At 31.2% G+C, this 21956-nt stretch overlaps 1 protein-coding gene across 1 annotated transcript in view; it reads right to left on the bottom strand.

Annotated features, from left to right (window-relative positions):
• Positions 1-510: 510 nt before the first annotated feature.
• LOC114343010 (uncharacterized) overlaps positions 511-21956 on the bottom strand; it is a 39477-nt gene continuing 18031 nt past the window's right edge. The window contains exons 2-3 of the mRNA XM_028293824.2: positions 10275-10467; positions 511-700 (exon numbers count right to left, since the gene is read on the bottom strand). Of these exons, the coding sequence (XP_028149625.2) occupies positions 519-700; positions 10275-10467 (375 nt within the window). The 3' untranslated portion in view covers positions 511-518. The remainder of the gene's footprint in view (positions 701-10274; positions 10468-21956) is intronic.

The raw sequence follows: 21956 nt of genomic DNA, 5'->3' as shown, positions 1-21956 counted from the left end.
ATCAGACTCAACACTCTCATCCCTTCCATACATCATTTTCCACCAATCACAAAACATCCTTTCTACTCACTACCCATATTATCATTTCTTACGAACCGATTTAATTTGTATACAACTTTCCAATTTGTTAAATTCTCGGAGACATCAAATTACTTTTGTTGCTTCAAAATGCTAAACAAGAAGCCTTACATTCTAACTCAATAAATTTGTTTACCGCTTAACCTTCTTCGAATTTTTATAAAATGTCTTATTGTCCATTGTAAAGCGAAATAAACGGTATTGTCTAATCTGACTGCACCATTGTTTAAATCCGTTCAACCCATTAAGAAAACCACCTTTTTAACGATTTCACTTTTCCGTGAAAACACTGATTACTAACTAAATTATCCTATTACAATTTTTGGTCATATACAGGGCGATGAAAATCTATAATTTCGTGGTGTCTGATATAAATTTATTTTCTAAATTTTTCCCAAAAAAATTGTACAACAGTATATAAAAATGCATTAATAATATTTTTAGTTTTTATTTTCATCATCTTTTTTAATGACATTGTGGGTATTGAGAAAAACGTGGTCTCTAGCATCTCGAATAAACTGACACCATGTTCCATCTTCGACTTCATCCAGACACAACTCAGATAACTTGGATGGACCACAAGTATTATCACAACATTCATTGGCAATTCCCAATTGACTTCCTAAAACATATGAAAACTATAGATATATTAAAAACAAGCTGAAAATGCGAGCATTATCATAACGAAAACTTTGTTTATTTACATATATAAATTAATAATATGGAAAATTTCTATTATAAAAAGTTGTTTAGTATTAAATGCTATGTTTTAGTATGCAATTATATCCTAATTTAAATATTGTGAACTTTAAAGGTACTCTACTCTCGAGCGAAATTCATATTTTTTGACATACCTCGAATAAAATTAATAAAATTGATATATGATGATGGTATCTTAGATTTTAGACCATGCAGATCTTTTTATGAAGAATAACTTTTCTTCGTAAAATTAATAATAAAAGAGTTATGAATGAAAATGATATTGGTATTCGTAATTTAAGAAAAAATTTCAAATATTTTTTTTATCTTTAGAAGGATGTACAAGTAATTGCATATTAGAACATAGTTTTTAACTCCAAACAACTTTTTATAATAACACTTTTCACTATTGTGAAAAATAAAGATATAATCTTGATCGAACTTCATATTTTTTGACATACCTCGTATAATATAGATTTGATATCTAATAAAAATAAATAAATAGAAAATAAACAGTTTTCCTTGAAAATGGTGAAGTTTAATTTAACATTACATTAACATAAATAAATAACATTTGTTTATCTGACATTCCAATTTTATGTTGAAGTTTAGTTGCGTCAAACAAAGTAGAGTTGACGTTTCTATGTCGGAAGAAAATGACAATTTAAAGGAGGCTTGTGACGTCACAATGACGACTTTGAGGTCGGATATCTCGAAGATGGTTAGAGATAGCGAAACGCCGTTTACAGATTTGGATTTAGAAGACAAAACTACATAGGAATCCATTGCTAGGTGGCCTCTAAATATTTCAGGTACGGCAACGCAATAACACACACACTTTTGCGAATTTATAAACGAAAAGTTTTCGTTGAAAAGTACTAGATCCTTTGTTAAAGATATATTTAAAAGTTCCTAAATAAGGGGTTACATCATATAATAGAACGTTTTCGGATTCAAAAATATATCATCAGTGTTAAAAAAGCCAATAGTGTGCATGCTTCAGCCACCAAAATGTTTTGGGTAAAAACCCTTTAAATGTTAAAAAGTTTTCAAATGTACTACATATTGTTGTTAATTTTTTTAACACTTATGATGTATTTTTTAATCCAAAAACGATCTATGTGATGTAACCTCTTGTTTAGGGACATTTAAATATACGAAATATACGAAAAATTCGATTTTTTTCTTCGTTTTTTGATTATAACTTTAAAAGTGTTTATTTCCGAGAAAAGTTGCACTGGCGTAAAAGTTGCGTAATTAAATTTCCTACAATATAGGATTAGCTAAAAATTTAAAAAATAGTAATCCTTGTTGCAAAATAGCAATAATTTCGAAAAAACCATACAAAAACAAGTATTTGCATTTTACGTTTTTCAACCATTCATGCTACACTTAGGACCTTCATATTTTACCCAGAAAAACCTTATGATACAGTAAAACAATACTGTAAGTTTCATTAAGATCAGTTCAATAGGTTTTGCAAAATAAATTTTGAAACCAAGCTTTCGCAAAAAAAATTCATTTTTTCAAAATGCTACAGGACTGAAAATAAAGCAGATAGGAAGTTTAATTTTTTTTGCATATAGGGGTGTACTGTACCTTTCATTTGCAATTTGCAAAATTAAAATCGATTCACTACCACGGCATCAGGATTTTTTTAAATAAACATTAATTATTGGTGCTACGCGCAGGACAGCGGATAGTTTGCTCTGATTGGGCATTCCAATGACCTTTGATAATGATTGATACATTTAAATTTTTATTACATTTCGATATAAATAAATAAATTTGTTTATTGCAAAATAAAAACACATACTCTATCCTTTGAAATAACACTTTTTTAGAAAAAACTTTCTTTGTTCATATATTTTAACCTAGAGAATAAAAGTTTATATTATTTTTAAACATATGCAATTGTTTAAACAATATTTCACAAACAATAATAAAATTAGTTTGATTTTTGTGGAACTAAAATATTAGAATACAACAAAATATGGAGTAAGAAAATAATATATTAGATAAAGATTGGAAGAAATTTTGGTAGAAATCAACTTGTGTGAATCGAACACCGCTGTCCTGCGCGTAGCAACAAAAATTAATGTTTATTTAAAAAAATTTCCTGACGCCGTGATAATTCATTGATTTTAATTTTGCAAATTGCAAGTGAAAGGTACAGTACACTTCTATAAGCAAAAAAAAATTAAATTTTTAACCAATTCTGTATTGTAGGAAATTTAATTGTGCAACTTTTATGTCAGACAACTTTTCTCAGAAATGAATAGTTTTAAAGTTATAATCAAAAAACCAATAAAAAAATCGAATTTTTCCTTCATATTTTGATATTTTCATTATTTAAACAATGTTCCGGACGATTTTGAGTAGGAGGTTAACTCAAATATTATTATTTGAGTTATTTTCAAGCAATTTCTGCAAAAAAATTTGAGTCACCTCTCAACGTCCATCTCAAAACAGATGTGCCCTGGACTATACCCAAAAACCAGAATTTGAGTTTAAAGTAATTATACCTGAAGCGCATAAACCACTTCCTCGTTTGTTATTTTAATTGGCCATTACTGTTACTATCTCCGTTAATTTAACTGGTTTTCTTTTAAATTCTTTGTTTAATAAACTGTCAAAGTATCTACTTCTTCCATATACCTCTAAGATGAATACAATTGTTTGCTCTATCTTTGACTCCTTTTTATATGTTTACCTATTTGTTTCACCTTCCCTGGTATGAATAATTATTTTGCTTCAAAATTTGAAATATACCGGCTTTTCTGTATATGTATCGTGTTATAGACCTGGATCCCGCGTACCAAAAAAAAGTTGATTAATAGCAAGCTGAAAATTTGTTAATAGCTTAACCGTGTCTAGTTGGACAAACTTTGATGTATGGGAATACTGAAACAGGGGAAGTTTTAAATGTGGAACAGGTTAAAAATTTGGAACGTCAGACTACGAAAACGTTCCAAGTATTTTGTCGGACAGAACTTCCAATTGATTTGTTACCATTTCATTATCAACTTTCATCCAAAAATCAGACTAGTAGTCTAGGGTAATAAGTTTTTTTTCATGACATTCGAGCAGCCAGGGTACTGAAGACTTTTTTCGACAGGTAATAGCTATAAGAGCAAATTGTATTTATTTCCTGCGTAGGATCTGGCGACCATTTTTATTTATAAATAATTAAGTGTCAAAAAATGGCATTTTTCCTTTTTTTTCAAATCGATAGAAAACAGTAAAACTTATGGTTTTTTAGTACAAATATCTTTGAGATTATGGAAAAGCTTTAAAATGACGTATTATGTTTGATATACTCATTTATTGTCAATATAATTGCGAAAAAAGGTAGGAATTGCAAAAAAAAATTAATTTCGCCATATCTATTGTAAAAATTAGTGTACAGCTTTGAAATTTTTGTCATATAAGGGTTCTTTGGTTCTTAATATGTGATACAAATTTCAAAGCGATTCATTCAACTGTTTAAATTTTATTCAAATTGTTTATCCCAGAGAGGATTTTTTTTGCAATAACATAAGTCAGAAAAAAATGACGTTAGAACCATTCCACAGGTGTAAAATGAAAGAGCATGAGCTATATTTTCAACTTGGTTTAAAAAAAGTGAATAAAAAATGCATTTATTAGTAATAAATAATTATGCAAAAGTATCGTAAATCTTTCCTTATAAACTTTTTATTTTGTTGTATAAGAAATTATATATATATATATATATATATATATATATATATATATATATATATATATATATATATATATATTTATGACAATTTTTTATCAGTTATGATATAAATAACAATACTTGGTAGTTGTGCACTTAAAACAGGGTAGAAAAGTTAATTTTTTTGGAAAAGGTTATTCAAAAAGTTTATAAGGAAAAATTTACGATACTTTTGCATAATTATTTATTACTGATAAATGCATTTTTTATTCGCTTTTTTAAAACCAAGTTGAAAATATAGCTCATGCTCTTCCATTTGACACCTGTGGAATGGTTCTAACGTCGTTTTTTTCTGACTTATGTTATTGCAAAAAAAATGCTCTATGAGATAAACAATTCGAATCAAATTTAAAGAATTGAATGAATCGCTTTGAAATTTTTATCACATGTTAAGCTCCAAAGAACCCTCATTTGACAAAAATTTCAAACCTGTACTCTAATTTTTACAACAGTTATTGCGAAAATATTTTTTTTTTCCAATTTCGACCTTTTTTCGCAATTATAATAACAATAAATGAGTATATCAAACTTTGTAATATGTCATTTTAAAGCTTTTCCATAATCTCAAAGATATTTGTACTAAAAAAATCATAAGTTCCACTGTTTTCCATTGATTTGAAAAAAAACCAAAAATGCCATTTTTGGCAGTTAATTGTTTATAAATAAAAATGGCCGCCAGATCCTACGCAGGAAATAGTTATAATTTGTTCCTATACGCTGTGAGCTCGTACGTAGAGGGGATATTTATAAATTCATGAGCGCCAGTAGTGACAAGTCTGTAAACGTTTACCGAAAATTTGACATAAATGTCAAAGTGATTAATTTTAAATTAAAATTAAAAACATTAATTATAAAAAATATTAGTTGATCAAAGCTGTGGTTTATATTTTTACCTTAAATATACTTACGTTTTAAATACTGAATTTGTGTTTTTTAATGTTCTGTAATATGTAATTATAAATTAATCTTGGCGCCATCTACATGATAATTGTGAAAGTATCCGAAGTAAGAAATTAATATTTCATCAATAGAACGTCAAAATGATTAGCAAAACCTTAAAAAAATCTATTACAATTTAATGACTTTTTAGCGTTGTAAATATTAAGCGATAACAATTAAATAATAAATTTAAAAATTACCGGTGAAAGATAATTCCAGTAATCCGCTAGGAGCGCCACCAGCGAAGCTCAGAGCGTATGTAGCAATTTGTCGACGCGACAACGTTGTCTACCGCGTGGCAACGTTTTGTTTCAACGTTGTTATTGCCTAGAAGACGACCCTATTCTGCACTAATTTGGTGGACGATTTTTGAGTTGTCTTGACGTTGTCTAGGCAACCTCCTATGAAGCAACATCGTTTCGTAAGCGTTGCATAAGACAACTGAAGCGACTATAAAAAGAACCTGCGCGTGCAATGGTTGCTCAAGGAGTCAGACTAGTTATGTTTTTTTACCTAGATTTTTAACACCTGTATGGTGAATGCGAAAACCAAAATGGTAACTATTTTGACATCGTATTAGGTATTTAAATTTATATAAATACATAAAGGACTTAAACAAAATTACCTGATCTGAAAATTTATAAACGCATCTCAGATTACCGTCAAATATGGATATTTCACCTTTAAAAAACACACGCGCTACTTTTTTACGACATTTTTGACAAAAAATATGCAAATTTAAAAAAATCAAATTTTAATATAAAAGTTAAAATTTATGTTAAAGATGTTCTGTATAAATTTAATGTATTGATGGTGCTTTTAAAGGTATCAGAAAAAGGTATCATTTTTTATATTCTGTATTTTCATTTTCTTTACATCCCAAAAATCTCAAGTAAAACCAAAATGGTGCATTAAACAATATTACCTTATTACTAAAAAAATACCTTATTACCAACCCTAGACCGATAAGACAACTTAGAAGTCCAATCGCCAACCAAGCCCGGCCGCGCTGACTATCCCAACCATTTTAGAACGCACCCTCTTATTGGGTGACAGAGAGGTCATGTGACCAGTGTCAAAAGTGTAGCATTCTCCTTAACAGCGTTGCCACATTTTGGAGATTTCTACTTTTTTGGTAGATTTTTGATATTTTTTAAAATATTCTAGTAGGTAATATTGTTTAGTAGATTTTTGTTATATTTCAACATTTTGTTATGACTAAAATAAAATTTGCTTTTTAATAGTATTTACCCCATTTCTAAATTAATTTTCACACATTTGGTTACAATTTCCCAATCCGAAAATAAGACCGAAAATAAGATTCAGAATAATTAGGTCATTACCGAAAATAAGATTCAGGACGTAGATGATGAATATTACAGAGAAATGAAACTGGAAACTGGATTCTTGTGTAACAAACTTGCAGATTTCAAGTAACAGTGCAAGCAATATTTCAGGTGTTATTGAAGAGTTCTGGCATTCGGTGAGCCTATTAGAAGCTAACGATGGAAAACTAAAATATCTAAACATATGTAACTTTGCAAAACACAAAATGTTGTGTTCACGTGTTTCTAATGTTAAATGCGAAACAATTGTTTGAAGAATTTAATCCAGACATGCAGCTGTTAAAATTAGTGGATGACAAAATATTCTAGTTGTTAAATGTACCTATTCATTTTTTTCGAATCATGAGGAAACTATAATAAGTATTTTTGAAAAATTTAAACGCAGAATGAAAGACTGCATTATTTAGAAAAACCAAAACGTTTCTTTTGAATGAGATATTTGGAATTAAAATGACACTACATTTTGTCTTTTTTTCACCCCTGTAACTTATTAAAATAAACATTATAGAAGTTTTCAGGGACTTTCGGTCCTCGGTAATAACGTAATCTTTCTTTCTGCGTTTAAATTTTTCAAAATACTTATTAGTTTTCTCAGGATTCGCAAAAAATGAAAACATTTAAAATACATTGAACATTTTAACGGGCGACATTTTGCGCCTATCCCCTTAAGTTAGCTGTTGTTTTTATTATCAAAAATCCCAAATATATCCCAAAAATCCTTAAGTGTATTTTAGTTTTTGATTTAGTAGATTTTAGCAAAAAAATGGTAATTACCAGTTGTTGTTTTGGAATAATTAGGTTTCCAATTTTTTGGAATTCCTCTTGGGACAGTTAAGACGGATATGCAGATTACTGTATAAGTATACTGTATTTACATGGCCTAAAAAGAATCTACTGATTTTGTGAAAGCAAAACTACTGAAAGAGTAAAAACTGACCTGGCAACCCCGTCTAGCAGGCAACCCCGTCTAGCAAAGCTGATACAAAGATTGAAAGATTAAGGTTATCAAATCTACTGATAAAACAGTGGACAATGGAATGGAAACCAGCTATTAAAAAAAAACAAACAGGTTGTTAAATAAATCGAAAATTTCCAGCAAAATAAAACATATAATAAAGTAAATTCTTTTTCTCCTTCTGAAGTTGCCGCAAAGGTGTCACACACCTAGAACAACACCTAGGGTCGTGACAGACAACTTCGGAGTCGGCCAGGGCGTAAATTAGTTTAGCATTATAACGTTTTTAAGTCGTTGCGATTGTTGAAAAAACTGAACTGTGATATGTAGTTGTCACAATGGTAATAAATTAGTTGCCCGTGTAACTAAAGGTATTACTTAAAGTTGTAACATCGCAATGTCAGTCGGGATAGGGGACGTTGGCCGAAACAACTTAAAATGCTCTCGGGCAACGTTATATACAGTGCATTTGTTTGTACTGACAACCAATGCGTCGAAAAATTGCTACTTGGGAGCATAGGCGTAACCAGGATGATCCTAAGGGGGGGGTTACAACTACCTGAAAGGGGGGGGTTACAACTACTGGAAGGTCTCTGAGGGCTATGGTGTTAAGTGTATAGAGCTCAAAGTACATCCCAATGGGGGGGTTATAACCCCCAAAACCCCCCCCTGGTTACGCCTATGCTTGGGAGGTATTACTTGTCGAAAAAACGTTTCAGTACCCTGGCTGCTGAAGTGTCACGAACAGGGTATATTTTTGTCTTATTACCGTGGCCTATGGTGTTTATCACCAACTGAGCATTTTAATGGGTGGAACACGAAGAACCATTCAAATGACAGGAATCATGTTGGTTAGTAATATCAGTCTGATTTTTGCATGAGAGTTTAATGAAAGGGTAACAAATCAATTGGATGTTCTGTCCGACAAAATACATAGGAAGTTTTCTTAATCTGACGTTCCAAATTTTTTTAAACTGTTCCACAATTAAAAATGCCCCTGTTCCAGTGTTCCCGTACATCAAAGTTTGTCCGACTAGACACCGTTAAGCTATTAACAAATTTTCAGCTTGCTATTAATCAACTTTTTTGGTACGCGGTATATTACGTCGAGCCTGCCGAATTCTGTTCGGATTTGCTTTTTGCTATTTTATTTAATTTCATTTCTAAGTGCAGTGCGTACTGGAAGGAAGTTTTTCGTGTATCTATTACCGAAATAAAGTAAATATAAACCTACTTAGATATCTATACGTTTTCACAATTTCGTTATTATACAAAAAAACGCTTTCGACTAAAATCTTTTCTTTATTCTGTCTGAAAGAGAGAATATGCCTACACGCTTTACACCCTACGAGAGATTATCTACATCTACCCCAGACACCTTTATCTATGACCCCAGATGAATACGTGGAATACGTTGCTTTAGCTGAAATATTGAATAAAACTTAAAAAGGTTTGATGCTTACAAAATACATTGAATTGCTTGTAAGAATAACAGTATTGATTGTGGGAATTAACGGAATTAATTGTCGGAATGAACGAAAATTGGATGCATGAAACAGTATAAGTTGGAAAAAATAAACACACAATGAACAGTGTTCTTAATATCAACGAAGTGATATTATTATCATAACATAATGAAAGTAAAATGGTTGATTATCAATTGAATAAACGAAATACATTGATTTATTGATTAACTAATTAAAATAATGTATTGATGAACATCGCTTTGTTGTTCCAATAAACCAAAAATTTGACAAATTTTAAGAATTATTTTTGTTGTCTGAATTAACATTTTTATTTAAGTATATTACTTCTTATATTATAGAAAATATATACAGCAATGCTACAACGGAAATAATACTAACTATCAAAAGACGAAAACTTGAGTACTTCGGACATGTGATGAGAGGGCAAAAATACTCATTATTATTACAACTTATTATGCAAGGCAAAATCCGAGGAAAGCGAAATGTGGGAAGACGAAGAATATCCTGGCTTAAGAACTTACGGGAATGGTTCGAATGCAGTAGTGCAGAGCTATTTAGAGCGGCAGTCAACAGGGTCCGCATTTCCATGATGATTTCCAACCTTCGATAGAAGATGGAACTTAAAGAAGAAGAATGCTACAACAACTATAAATCTGCACGATCCTACCAATAAGACATATATCAGGGGAGGTATTCGACAGGAAGATAGGGTAAGAAACGAAGAAATTCGCAGAAGAAGTGGTGTAGAACACATTGTAAAACACATAACCAAAATTAAATGGAAGTGGGCAGGACACGTCGCTAGAATGAAAGATGATAGGTAGACCAAAAGAATCTTGGAGTGGAGACCGACAGCGAATAAACGAAATCCGGGCAGACCGCCCACAAGATTGACTGACGACATAAAGAGGATTTTTGTACCAACTGGATTACAGCAGCGCAAGATAAATCTGAATGGAAGTTTTTCGAGGAGGCTTATGTTCAGCAGTGGACGACTATGGGCTGATGATGATGATAATATTACGTACCTTTTTCTTTAAATTTTCCAGGGTTGTCTGGCATTAACATGCATATCTTTTTGGTAAAATCTTGAAAGGTGGAATCGCATAATTTTTTTGTCACTTCGTTGCGTATGCATTCTTTATCCTCTGCAGTTTTGTCACAATTATAGCAATAAAAAATAAAAATTACCTGGATAAATATGAACCATATTACATGCATCTAAAAATATAAAGTTAAAAAATGTTAAATATGATTTAGATCTAAAAACCATAGACCAGGGCGGATCTGTTTTGAGGTGCATGCAGTGGCGTAGCGTAGTGGAGGCGGCAAAATTTACCAATAAATAATAAAAATATTTTGTAAATATTTGAACCATTTTATATTTTTATCGCAAATACAAATTCGGACCGATTGAAAGGAGCACGGAATTTTTCATTACTTATTTTGTGACGAATTCGAGGAATTCCTTTGCTTTGAATGATATTTTGTAGCGACTGGCAACATATATATGACTTGTGGGAATTCCTCGTTTGTGACTAACAATCATCACAACTTTTTCGGCACTTTAGAACGTTGCTATTCTTTTTTTTCCCTCATCGACACATCGTTGGGAAGTTCTGATAGCAGCTACGGGCAAAAGAAGGATTCCAGACACGCGGTGGAGTGCAAGAGGCGATGCCGTAAATGTGACATGGCATCATTACAAAGACATTCTCGCTACTTTGGAAAAACTGACAGAGGCAGGTTAAAGCTTAAATACTAGGACAGATGCAGGTGCTTTACTAGTTTCGATGCAGTCATTTTCCTTTCTTTGTTTTTTGGGCCTGTGGCAACTGGTGCTACATGAAGTGAATGATGCACAAAAATATTTACAAACAAGGGGACTTGACATATAAGATTCTGCGCTCATAAGATATTGACAGAGAAAAGAGAGGAATGGGCAAATGGCGCTGTAGGTTATGCAAAAATATGTGTAAATAACTTGGAATTTCCATAAATCCTCAAAGGCGCATAACAAGAAAGCATATTTTTGATGCCGGAACTAAAGGTGCTAACTTTTCTTATGAAAATGAGTTGAGACGAAAGCTGTTTTCTTCGTTAGATAGAGTTGTTGTAGAAATTTGTGAGCGGTTTCAACAGCTACAGAATTTAACGGATAAGTTTGTTTATCTAACGTCGGCTATATTATTAGATCCAGACAACACTGAATGTAGAAATGTAGAATGTCGACTACGCATCTGACGAAATTGACGAGCAGGGTTTCAAGCTATAAAAACTGACGACTGCGGATTTTCGTTGCTGCTACAGGCAACGAAATTGATTAATGCAGACTCATTTGAATTATTTAAATTTATTGTTAAATCCAAGCTGGAAGATACTTTGCCCAATATTTTAATAATATTCCGAATATTGTTCACAGTTGCTATAAGCAATGCCCGCTGTAAGAGGAGTTTTTCAAAATTGAAATTGATTAAAAAATATTTAACATCGACAATGAGTACTCTAAGACTAACTAATTTGGCTATTTTGTCTATTGAGAAAGAGGTGTGTGATGCGATAGACATTGACGGTGCAATAAAAGACTTTGCTCTTAAAAAAATAGACGTATAAATTTTTAATTGAAGACGGAAGTTTTGTTTTTAATTATAACAAATACTCATATTACTTTTCAATAAAGTTAAAAAATATAACATTATATGGTATCGTTTCTAGTTCTAATTAAAAATTGATTTTATTTAATTTTGTCGATCGTCAAGGTGTACCTAATCTTAAGTGATAGGTACTAAGCCATATCAATGTATCATAAACGTGATTGTAAAACTTAGATAAACTTTTTTTATTTAAAATCCAACCAGTATAATGCAAAATAATGATGACTTTTATCACCGAAAAGTTCTCTATAATTAATGTATGTAATGTATAGTATACAATAAATTAAAATACCTAAATAAGAGGGCGACAAAATTGTCTTCCGCCCCGGGCGGCCGACACTCACGCTACGCCACTGGGTGGATGTGAGATGTGGCATTCGGATTTTTGCAGATAAAATTAGGTGACAACTTCAGTAATTATAATTGACTTATGCTCCTTCTCAAATATATCCGGAACATTAATAAAAAAATTCAAATATTAAACAATTTCGAAAAACATCGTTTTTTTTTCAAATTTCATTGCTTATATCTTTAAAACGATTCATTTTGGAACAAAGTCGTAGGGAAGTAAAATAAAGATAATTGAATTATGTATGATATAAGACTGGTTTAAAACGTCTTGTTAGTACCCTTTCTGCAAAATAGCAATAAATGCAAAATAATGGGGCAAGATAAGCCTGTTTTTATTCAATATTTTTCAACCACTTTGGTTGCACTTAGAACCTTAGTAATTCGCTTAGAAAATCCTTACAACATACTTAATCCGTCCACCAAATTTCATTAAAATCGACAAAATAGATTTTGCATAATAATTTTGCGATCTAAATTTTTTAAAAACTTTCTGAACAAAAAGTAGACCATTTAGAAGTTTTCTAATTGTTTTACATATAAAGAGGCGCTTCACCTATCTAATACACTTTACAGAATTAAAATCCGATTATTTAAGCGGCCTCAGCACTGTTTTAAAGTTATAAACAATTTTTTGGCTTATAAACAAATATAGTGAGGACGTTTGAGTTGGAATAAATTCATTTTCTCAAGAATGGGCGACTCTGGAGATAAATCCCGAAACAGGTCGATTTTTATATTTAAATTATAATTTTTTTGCATATATATCATACTAGTAACGTCATTCATCTGGGTGTGATGACGTAATCGATGATTTTTCTAAATGAGAATAGGGGTCGTGTGCTAGCTTATTCGAAAGGTTATTCAATTCTCTATTCATTAATATAGACATTAACATAATTATTTATACAGGGTGTCCAAAAAAATTTTTTTAATTAATTGAGACAAAAAGAAGAAAGTATATAATTTATTTAATTCGAAATACATTTTACTGTTGTCCTAAAACAGAAAAAAATGTTTATTTGATAAATAACTGAAAAATGAATTTATTCCATCTTAAACGTCCTCACTGTATTTGATTATAAGCCAAAAAATTGTTTATAACTTTAAAACAGTGCTGAGACCGATTAAATAATCCAATTTTAGTTCTGTAAAGTGTATTAGATAAATAGAGCGCCTCTTTATATTTAAAAAAATTAGCAAACTTCTAAATGGTCTACTTTTTGTTCGGAAAGTTTTTAAAAAATTTTAACTTTTTAAAAAAAAATTAGAATGCAAAATTATTATGCAAAATCCATAAAGTCGATTTTAAGAGGAAACAGTAGCGATCAACAGGTAGCAAAAACGCGTTCCAAGATTGCGGCTGTAATTTTGAATATTTTTTCGAGATATTTGGTACACGTATTCGTAATATAATAAAGAATGGCGGTACAGAGCCCAATTTGAAAAATATGTTAATATGTGGAAATTACTCTGTAATTAAATACAATATTAAAAAAACGAGCCTGTATCGCCATTAAGAAGAACAAAAAAATATACTTTCTTCAAATATGACACAAAATCTAGGCATCGGATAAAAAAGTTTATTTGAAGAAAGTGTATTTTTTTTCCTTCTTAATGGCGGTACAGGCTCGTTTTTTTTAATATTGTATATAACCCTTAACTACAGACATCAGGTATTTTTTACCGGTGGGCATTCCCAAAATGCGGATTTCGTGGTAACCTCACCACTTACAAGTTCATGTGTCTCTGTACCTCTCGGGCAGTTTGTATAACAGTGCTAGTCCAAGTGTGTAGCGTGTATTATCAATATTTTCTTTTGTAGCACACATCAAAAATCTTAACCGGTAAAAATTACCGGATGTCTGTTTTAAGTAAGTATTTTTATGTGGGTACTATATTTGTAAATTTGAAATGTTTATATTATTTTTTTGTGTTTTTAGAGAAAAAGTAAAGAAATGGACTGTGGTAGTCATCCTGGACCTTCAATGAAGGTTAAATTTGAAGATAAAAATTTTGAGGCAACTTTACAAAAATGGAATTTCCATTTAAGCCTATGACAATTTTACCCCTTGCAGATTTTTTCACATGGATCTAAAAATTTTCGAAAATGCTATTTTATGTTTCCTTTGTGATTCTCTGTTACGTTTATTTGTTAAAAAAAAGTCTAAATTTTTGTTCATAGCATTTATGGCCGTTTGTTTCAATAGACCAAAAATTACCCAAAATTTCTGCTTTAATAGATTATTCTCTAAAAATCTTGTATTATATTATCACTCATTTTACCATTTTTCTCATATCTAGAGACTCCAAAAAAACACATAATGCATCATTTTTTTGTTTTTTATTATTAACTTTATTTTTTGACTCTATTTTAGAATGACCGGTAAAAAATACCGGATATCTGTTGTTACGTGGTGATAATGGGATGTCTGTAGTTAAGGGTTAATTACAGAGTAATTTCCACATATTAATATATTTTTCAAATTGGGCTCTGTACCGCCAATCTTTATTACATTACGAATACGTGTGCCAAATATCTCGAAAAAATATTCAAAATTACAGCCGCAATCTTGGAACGCGTTTTCGCTACCTGTTGATCGCTACTGTTTCCTCTTAATGAAATTTGGTGGACGATTTAAGTATGTTGTAAGAATTTTCTAAGCGAATTACGAAGGTCCTAAGTGCAACCAGAGTGGTTGAAAAACATTGAATAAAAACAGGTTTATTTTGCTCCCTTATTTTGTGTTTACTGCTATTTTGCAGAAAGGTTAATATTTTAAGACATTTTTAACCTGACGAATATAATACAAAATTCAATCATTTTTATTTTATTTCCCCCGACTTTTTACCAAAATGAACCGTTTTAAAGTTATAAGCAAAGAATCGAATGCAAAGAAAGAAAGTATCGATGTTTTTCGAAATTTTTATATATTTTAATTTTTTTATTACTGTTCCAGACATATTTGAGAAGGAGCATAAGTCAATTATTATTATTGAAGCTGTCACCTAATTTTATCTGCAAAAATCCGAATGCCACCTCGCACATCCAAAAATTGACGTTTTTTCACAGATCCGACCTGGTCTATAGTGCAATATGAAGGTAATCAACAACATCAAAATATGCTAAAAACTTTGTGTATAATTATACTATTCATCCTCATTCTCTTTGCCCTTATCCCTATAAGGGTTTGCTTCTCTAATTACATTTCTATCTTGGGTCATACCAATATCAATCCCCATTACCGGCATGTCCTGTCTACACGTCTTTCTTTGGTCTTCCTCTCCCACTCCTTCCAGGAATCCGCAAATCAGCAATTCTGCAATGCATATTGGGTGATTAACTTCTCGACGTTGAGCATGGCCAAACTATCTTAACCTATGATCTCTCATTCTGGAAGAAATAGATGCACATCTAGACTTCCAGTAAGCTACTCATTCTTAGTTTTAGTCTTTTATGTCACTCCACTCACAGATCTAAGTATTTTAATTTCCGCCACATGAATTCGTTGTTCTACTTTCTTTTAACACCTAACATTGAGTTTCGTACGTCATAGCTAGTTTTCTCGCTGTTTTATAGAATTTTTTCTTCAGCTCTATTGAAATTTTTCTGTCGCACAACACTCGCTTCCTTCCAATAATATAATTTTCATTTCGTCATCATCAATTTACTTCACAAAGTTTCGTAAGGCTCTTACGAATCGAATGCAACATGTTTCATTGAGATGCATCCAATTGAAAAAAAATTGGTAAGTTTTGGATTTCTACTGCTTCATTTAAATTCGTGCCCACATGTGGGCACGAATTTAAATAGCCGATGGGACCACTCAACAGAAATTAAACAACGAATAATTAAAGCGAAAGCAGCATACATTAGAATGAGACCCATTTTAAACCGTCGAGACATATCATTAAAAAGAAAATACCGTCTGTTGAAATGCTACATATTCACAGTTCTACTCTACGGAATGGAAGCTTGGACACTAACTGTTGCATTTATGAATCGGATCGAAGCTTTTGAAATGTGCGTATATCCTGGGTTGACCGAATTACTAATGTGGAAGTCCTGCGTAGAATGGGGAAAGAGTGTGAAATTCTCATAACCACCAAACAAAAAATTAGAACGTCTAGGACATGTAATGAGAAATCAAGAACGTTACGGCCTTCTCCAACTGATTCTCCAAAGGAAGGTAAATGGTAAAAGAGGACCGGGAAGAAGACGCATTTCCTGGCTTCAAAATTTAGGAAAGTGGTATAACACGACTACCACTGAACTGTTCCGCGCTACGGTAAACAAAGTCAAGATAGCCATAATAATCGCCAACATCCAGAACGGATAGGTACTTTAAGAAGAAGAAGACTGCTTCATTGCCTCGCCTAGTAAAACCAAAATTTGTTATATAAAGTTAAAGATAAATCAATACTTTTTGAGTTATTAAAGATCAAAGATTTTAATTTTTCGAGAAAACCATGCATGTTTTAAAGGGGTTTTTCATAAATACCTCAAAAACTATATAAGTTTTTACAAAAAAGTTATCATTATCAAAATTGAAGCTAAGAAAAAATCGAATAAATTCCTTACTTGAAAAACCTTTTGGTAATATAATTTCAAAGTGAATTATAGGTAATTAAATGTATATTATTTTTTCTACGGCCGTGCCAAAAAAGAGCCACTTTCATGCACGCATTTCGTTTCCGAAAGTTGCACTTTCCCGCACGGCGTGCGTGAAAGTAAATTTTCCCACACAACGTACAGGAAAGTAAAATACCTTGTAATATGGCATTATAACACATACAGTAGGAAAAATGAAAGAATACCCATGAACGAACATATAAAACACGCTATATTTTTCTGTAACCGTGTCACTCAAAAAATTGCCTAGCGCAAGTACATGTAACAATTATTATTACATGTACTTGCGCTAGGCAATTTTCTTTCATTTTTCCGACTGTATATTATAATACATGCAATAAATTAATATTTAGATATTATTTACTAATTTATTTCAAATTTATCTCATTGTGTTCATGTTTTAATGAAATTAGCGCGATTATTTCATTCATAGGAGATTCTGACCAATAGAAAGCTACAGAAATAAAAATTAAACTGATAATTTTTGATAATATCCTGTCGTCAAGTATATTACGTCAGATGCCCTTCGCTGCTACAAAAAAATACATTCAGTGATATTAATGACAATTAATGTTTTAAAAATTATAAAAGTGATGACTTTCAACCGTCAAATATGTATAACAACTGTGTGTTTAATTGTACTAATTTGTACTTACATAAATAAATTTCAATAAAATGTTGGTTTTGAACAGTTTTATTCATGAAATAATCGCAACAAATAATTGCACTCGATCTCTAAAATTAATATCGAATTTTTGCCCTCGTGACACTTTGACATAATTAAAACTGTCAAAGTGTCACTCGGGAAAAATTCGATAATTTTAGAGCTCTTGTACAATTACTTCTGATAATTCGATGAAATAAAATTATTTTGACATAATATTTAAAAGTAAGATCAGTAGACAATTACAATGGTTTGGAATCGTCGTCATGGAAACCAATATCATCGCCGTGGTAACCCATTATATTGAAAGTTTGGTTTTGACAACCTTGTCAAAGAGTTTATTTGTGTATTTTCGCTTCTAAATAAAAATTTATATAGGTAATTCTATTTTTTGTGGCTTTTTTTCAAACGTACGGCCCTAGAAAAAATATTGTTCCTAACTCATGCGGAAAGTGTCTTCCCCGCACTCGACTGCTTGCCCGAACTCCGCTATCGCGTCGTTCGGGTCAACGGCAGTCTCGTGCGTTGAAGTATCACTTTACGCACTAGTTAGGAAATAGTATATTGTGCAACAAGTGCAGAAAGATACTAATTTCTCACGAGTTTGAAAAGTTGCGGTACGAGCGCAAGCGAGTGCCGCAATTCAAACGAGTGAGAAATTATCTTTCTGCACGTGTTTCACACTATACTTTTTCTACAAGCACAGTTTTTCCTAAAAATAAAAATCACAATTTCCAAACGACGATTAATTATAATAGGTACCTATGTGATAAATTTTAAACTGTATTTAATTAATACCTACTAATCAATTTAAATTCCTTATACCTAAATAAATTGCACAGAAATCAGTTAAAAAATTAATGGACTGCCTTAATTTGTTTAAATTTAAACAATTATTACACATTATTGACATTATATTTATGCAGTTATGGATTTACACAAAACCTACTTCATTCGACGTCTCTTGCACAGGTTGCTAAATCCTTATTGGTTATTTGATAATTATAAAATGTTTAATAAGAATAAAATTGTAAAATAAAACAGTTTTAACATCCATAATTTAGTTTCTATGCTATAGTTAAATATAATAATTGTCTTATAGGTTATATATTTGTCTAAAGTTTAACCACGGATGTAAACAGAATATAACGTTACTCAGAATGCGGTAGTCCACGGATGTAAACAGAATATAACGTTACTCAGAATGAGGTAGTCAACTGTGCAGAAAAGAACTTTGCGGCACAGAAACGTCACTTTGCGGCACAGAAACGTCAATTTTCTGCACACTAATGTCAAATATCTTATACTGTGAGAAAATATCAAGTTTGCTAACATAAAACCGTGCAGAAAAGTGCACTTTGAATAGTGGTTGTAGAAAAATAACTATTTCGGCGAGAACTCAAATTTAAATATTCAAGCTTAAATAACGGAAAAACTATTAGTTCAGAGAAATAAGGAAAAAAATATCCTGCTGGTGACACAACCCCCTCCAGGCCGAAACCAAATTTTTTGAGTAGTATGGACATCTATAATAATAACCTATATGTTTCCTGCAGCCGATTTTGATGATATACATAGTTATAAACAAATGAAGATCAAAAAACGGTAAATTTTCGCTTTTTTCGTCTATTACTAAAAAATTAGACATTTTAAACAAATTTGAGAGTAAGAAACTTATAAACCGTATAAAAAACTTCAATATGGCGTTCGCTGAATATGTCTATCCTTATTGGTTCCTTAGAAAATTGCAAAATAAATCATAAATTTTGAGTTTTTATAAATATTCATAACTTATGTAAAAATTAACTTAGAACCTTCTTATTACACGGAACGCTGAGACTTATGGTGTACCATACTGTTGTACTCACCTGTGGTGAGTCCCCTAAATTTCAAAGCAATTGGTCAAATAGTTTAAAAGTTATTTAATTTGTTTATCCCAAATTATTTTTTTTTGCAACACTGAAGTCGGAAAATAATGAAGTTACAGTAATACTTTAGATAGTTTATGAAAGAAGAAAATTTACAGTATTAATTTAATTTTAAAAAAATGACAAAAAATAATTATAAATATTGCAAAATTATTATTAAAATGGGGGGCTAACTTTGTTCCTAATTGTCCTAGGACAGTTGTTTTTCTTTCTAAGTGTGTATAAAAAATCAATCTTTCTAAATATGAAAAAATAATTTTTCTACGGGTAACGGTTAAAAAGTTATTCTAACTGTTTATAAGTAAGCAAAAAATCGACATATTTTTGCAAAATAATTTTACACTGTTTAAAATTATTTTTTGTCATTTATTTTTAATTAAGGTAATAGTATAAATGTTCTTCTTTCATAAACTGTCCGAAATATTATTGTAACCTCATAATTTTCTGACTTATAGTGTTGCAAAAAAAATGAATTTGGGATAAACAAATTAAATAACTTTTTAACTATTTGACCAATTGCTTTGAAATTTAAAATATAATTTAAGTACAAGAAGTCTCAGCATTCCGTGTAATAAGAAGGTTTTAAGTTAATTTTTACATAAGTTATGAATATTTATAAAAACTCAAAATTTATGATATATTTTGCAATTTTCTAAGCAACCAATAAGGATGGACATATTCAGCGAACGCCATATTAAAGTTTTTTATACGATTTATGAGCTTCTTACTCTCAAATTTGTTTAAAGTGCTTAACTTTTTGGTAATAGTCGAAAAATACGAAAATTTACCGTTTTTTGATCTTCATTTGTTTATAACTATGTATATCATCAAAATCGGCTACAGAAAGCATATAGGTTAATAATATAGATGTCCATACTACTCAAAAAATTTGGTCTAGGCCTGGGGGGATGTGTCACGAGAAAAATCTTATTTCTCTCGACTATATGCAATTTATAATATAGTATATACTTATTAAGCATTTGTCAATGTACTCAGGAATACCTATCAAATAAGCTCCAGAAAAAGTTGGTAATAGTCGATTCGCTAATCTGAGACACAACTGTCTACACTAAAATCACAATAAAAATGCACTATATAGAAATAAACAAACCAGGACACGTTGAATGTTTGAAGAGCACTCTCAAATCATGATTTTGGAGTGCTCCTTGTTCTTGTTTATTTCTAGTGCAATTTTATTGTGATTGTAGTGTAGACAGTTGTGTCTCAGATTAACGAATCGACTATAGTATCAAAATTAAGAAAGTTATAGAAGGACCCTTGCGAATTTTTTAGAAAAACGTGAGAAATAAAACATACGCCGTTTCCACAAAAATTAAAATTTATCATCAATGGGTCTAAAACCCATGGTGGGTCTTGGCCTGTTCCAGAATCAGCTTCCATTCCTTTCTATCCTTCGCCTTGGTTTTCCAATTTCGCAGTCCTAATACTCGCAAGTCGTCTTCCACCTGGTCCTTAAATCATGCTCTGGGCCTGCCTCTCCTCCTCACTCCATCCGGTCTCTGGCTATAAATGAGTTTCGACGGCTCCGCCTCATTTATTCTCTCTAAGTGGCCTAGCCACCGCAGCCTGTTTATTTTGATAGATCTACACTAGGCTCACTATAAACGTGACAAACTTCAAAATTATAGCGTTTACGCCATAATCCTTTTCCTCCACGCCTTTATAGATATGTCTAAGGATTTTACGTTCAAAACCTCGGACTGTTCTTCATCACTTTTTGTTTCTGACGCGTAAATGAGGACGGGCTTGATTAGAGTTCTGTATATCAATATTTTTGTTCTTTTTGTGACTATGTTTGATGTTAAAAGTTTCTTTAACCCATAGTACGCTCTATTTGCTAGATATATACGTCTGTTAATTTCAGCAGTTACTATATTTAGTCTGGGCTGATTATCGGAGAATAGGCCATTTTTGGGAAAAGTTGTTTACCAGCAATTTTATTGCTGGAATCGAAGCTTATGATTATATATATTAATAATATAGGTATGCAAAGTCCGCAGATATTGTGCTACTTTTTTTATAAACAAAATGGCGCCCGAAAATCGTGTTTTTTTCAATTATTGCCCTATAACTCCGAAGATTTTAACTTTACAACAAAAATACTCGAATAAAAAATCACCGTGATTAAATTCTGCATGGAGACGTGTTTTTCCGGATCTGCTCCGACGAAAATTTTCGTCGGAAAATGCAGATTTTCCCAACAAAATCTTTAATTTTCAAATAAAGTTTTAGATAAGTAATTATCTACCAATAATTAAGTAATTTGGTGACTTAAAAGCCTTCTTGGTTTAGATTATAGTTCCAAAAGCTGGTGAAAATTAAACGAATATTTTAGCAACAATTCAATTGTTAATTAATAATTTACGGTCGCAATAATAACCAAAATAATTAAGATACACTGATCAAACTTTGAAATCTTATAAAGATGAGAAGCCTATTTAACATTTTGTTGACAAAATATA

Source organism: Diabrotica virgifera, chromosome 3, assembly GCF_917563875.1.
Source record: "Diabrotica virgifera virgifera chromosome 3, PGI_DIABVI_V3a".
NCBI lineage: Eukaryota > Metazoa > Arthropoda > Insecta > Coleoptera > Chrysomelidae > Diabrotica > Diabrotica virgifera.
The sequence above is the reverse complement of the archived record's forward strand: the minus strand, read 5'-3'. Positions and strand labels throughout refer to the sequence as shown.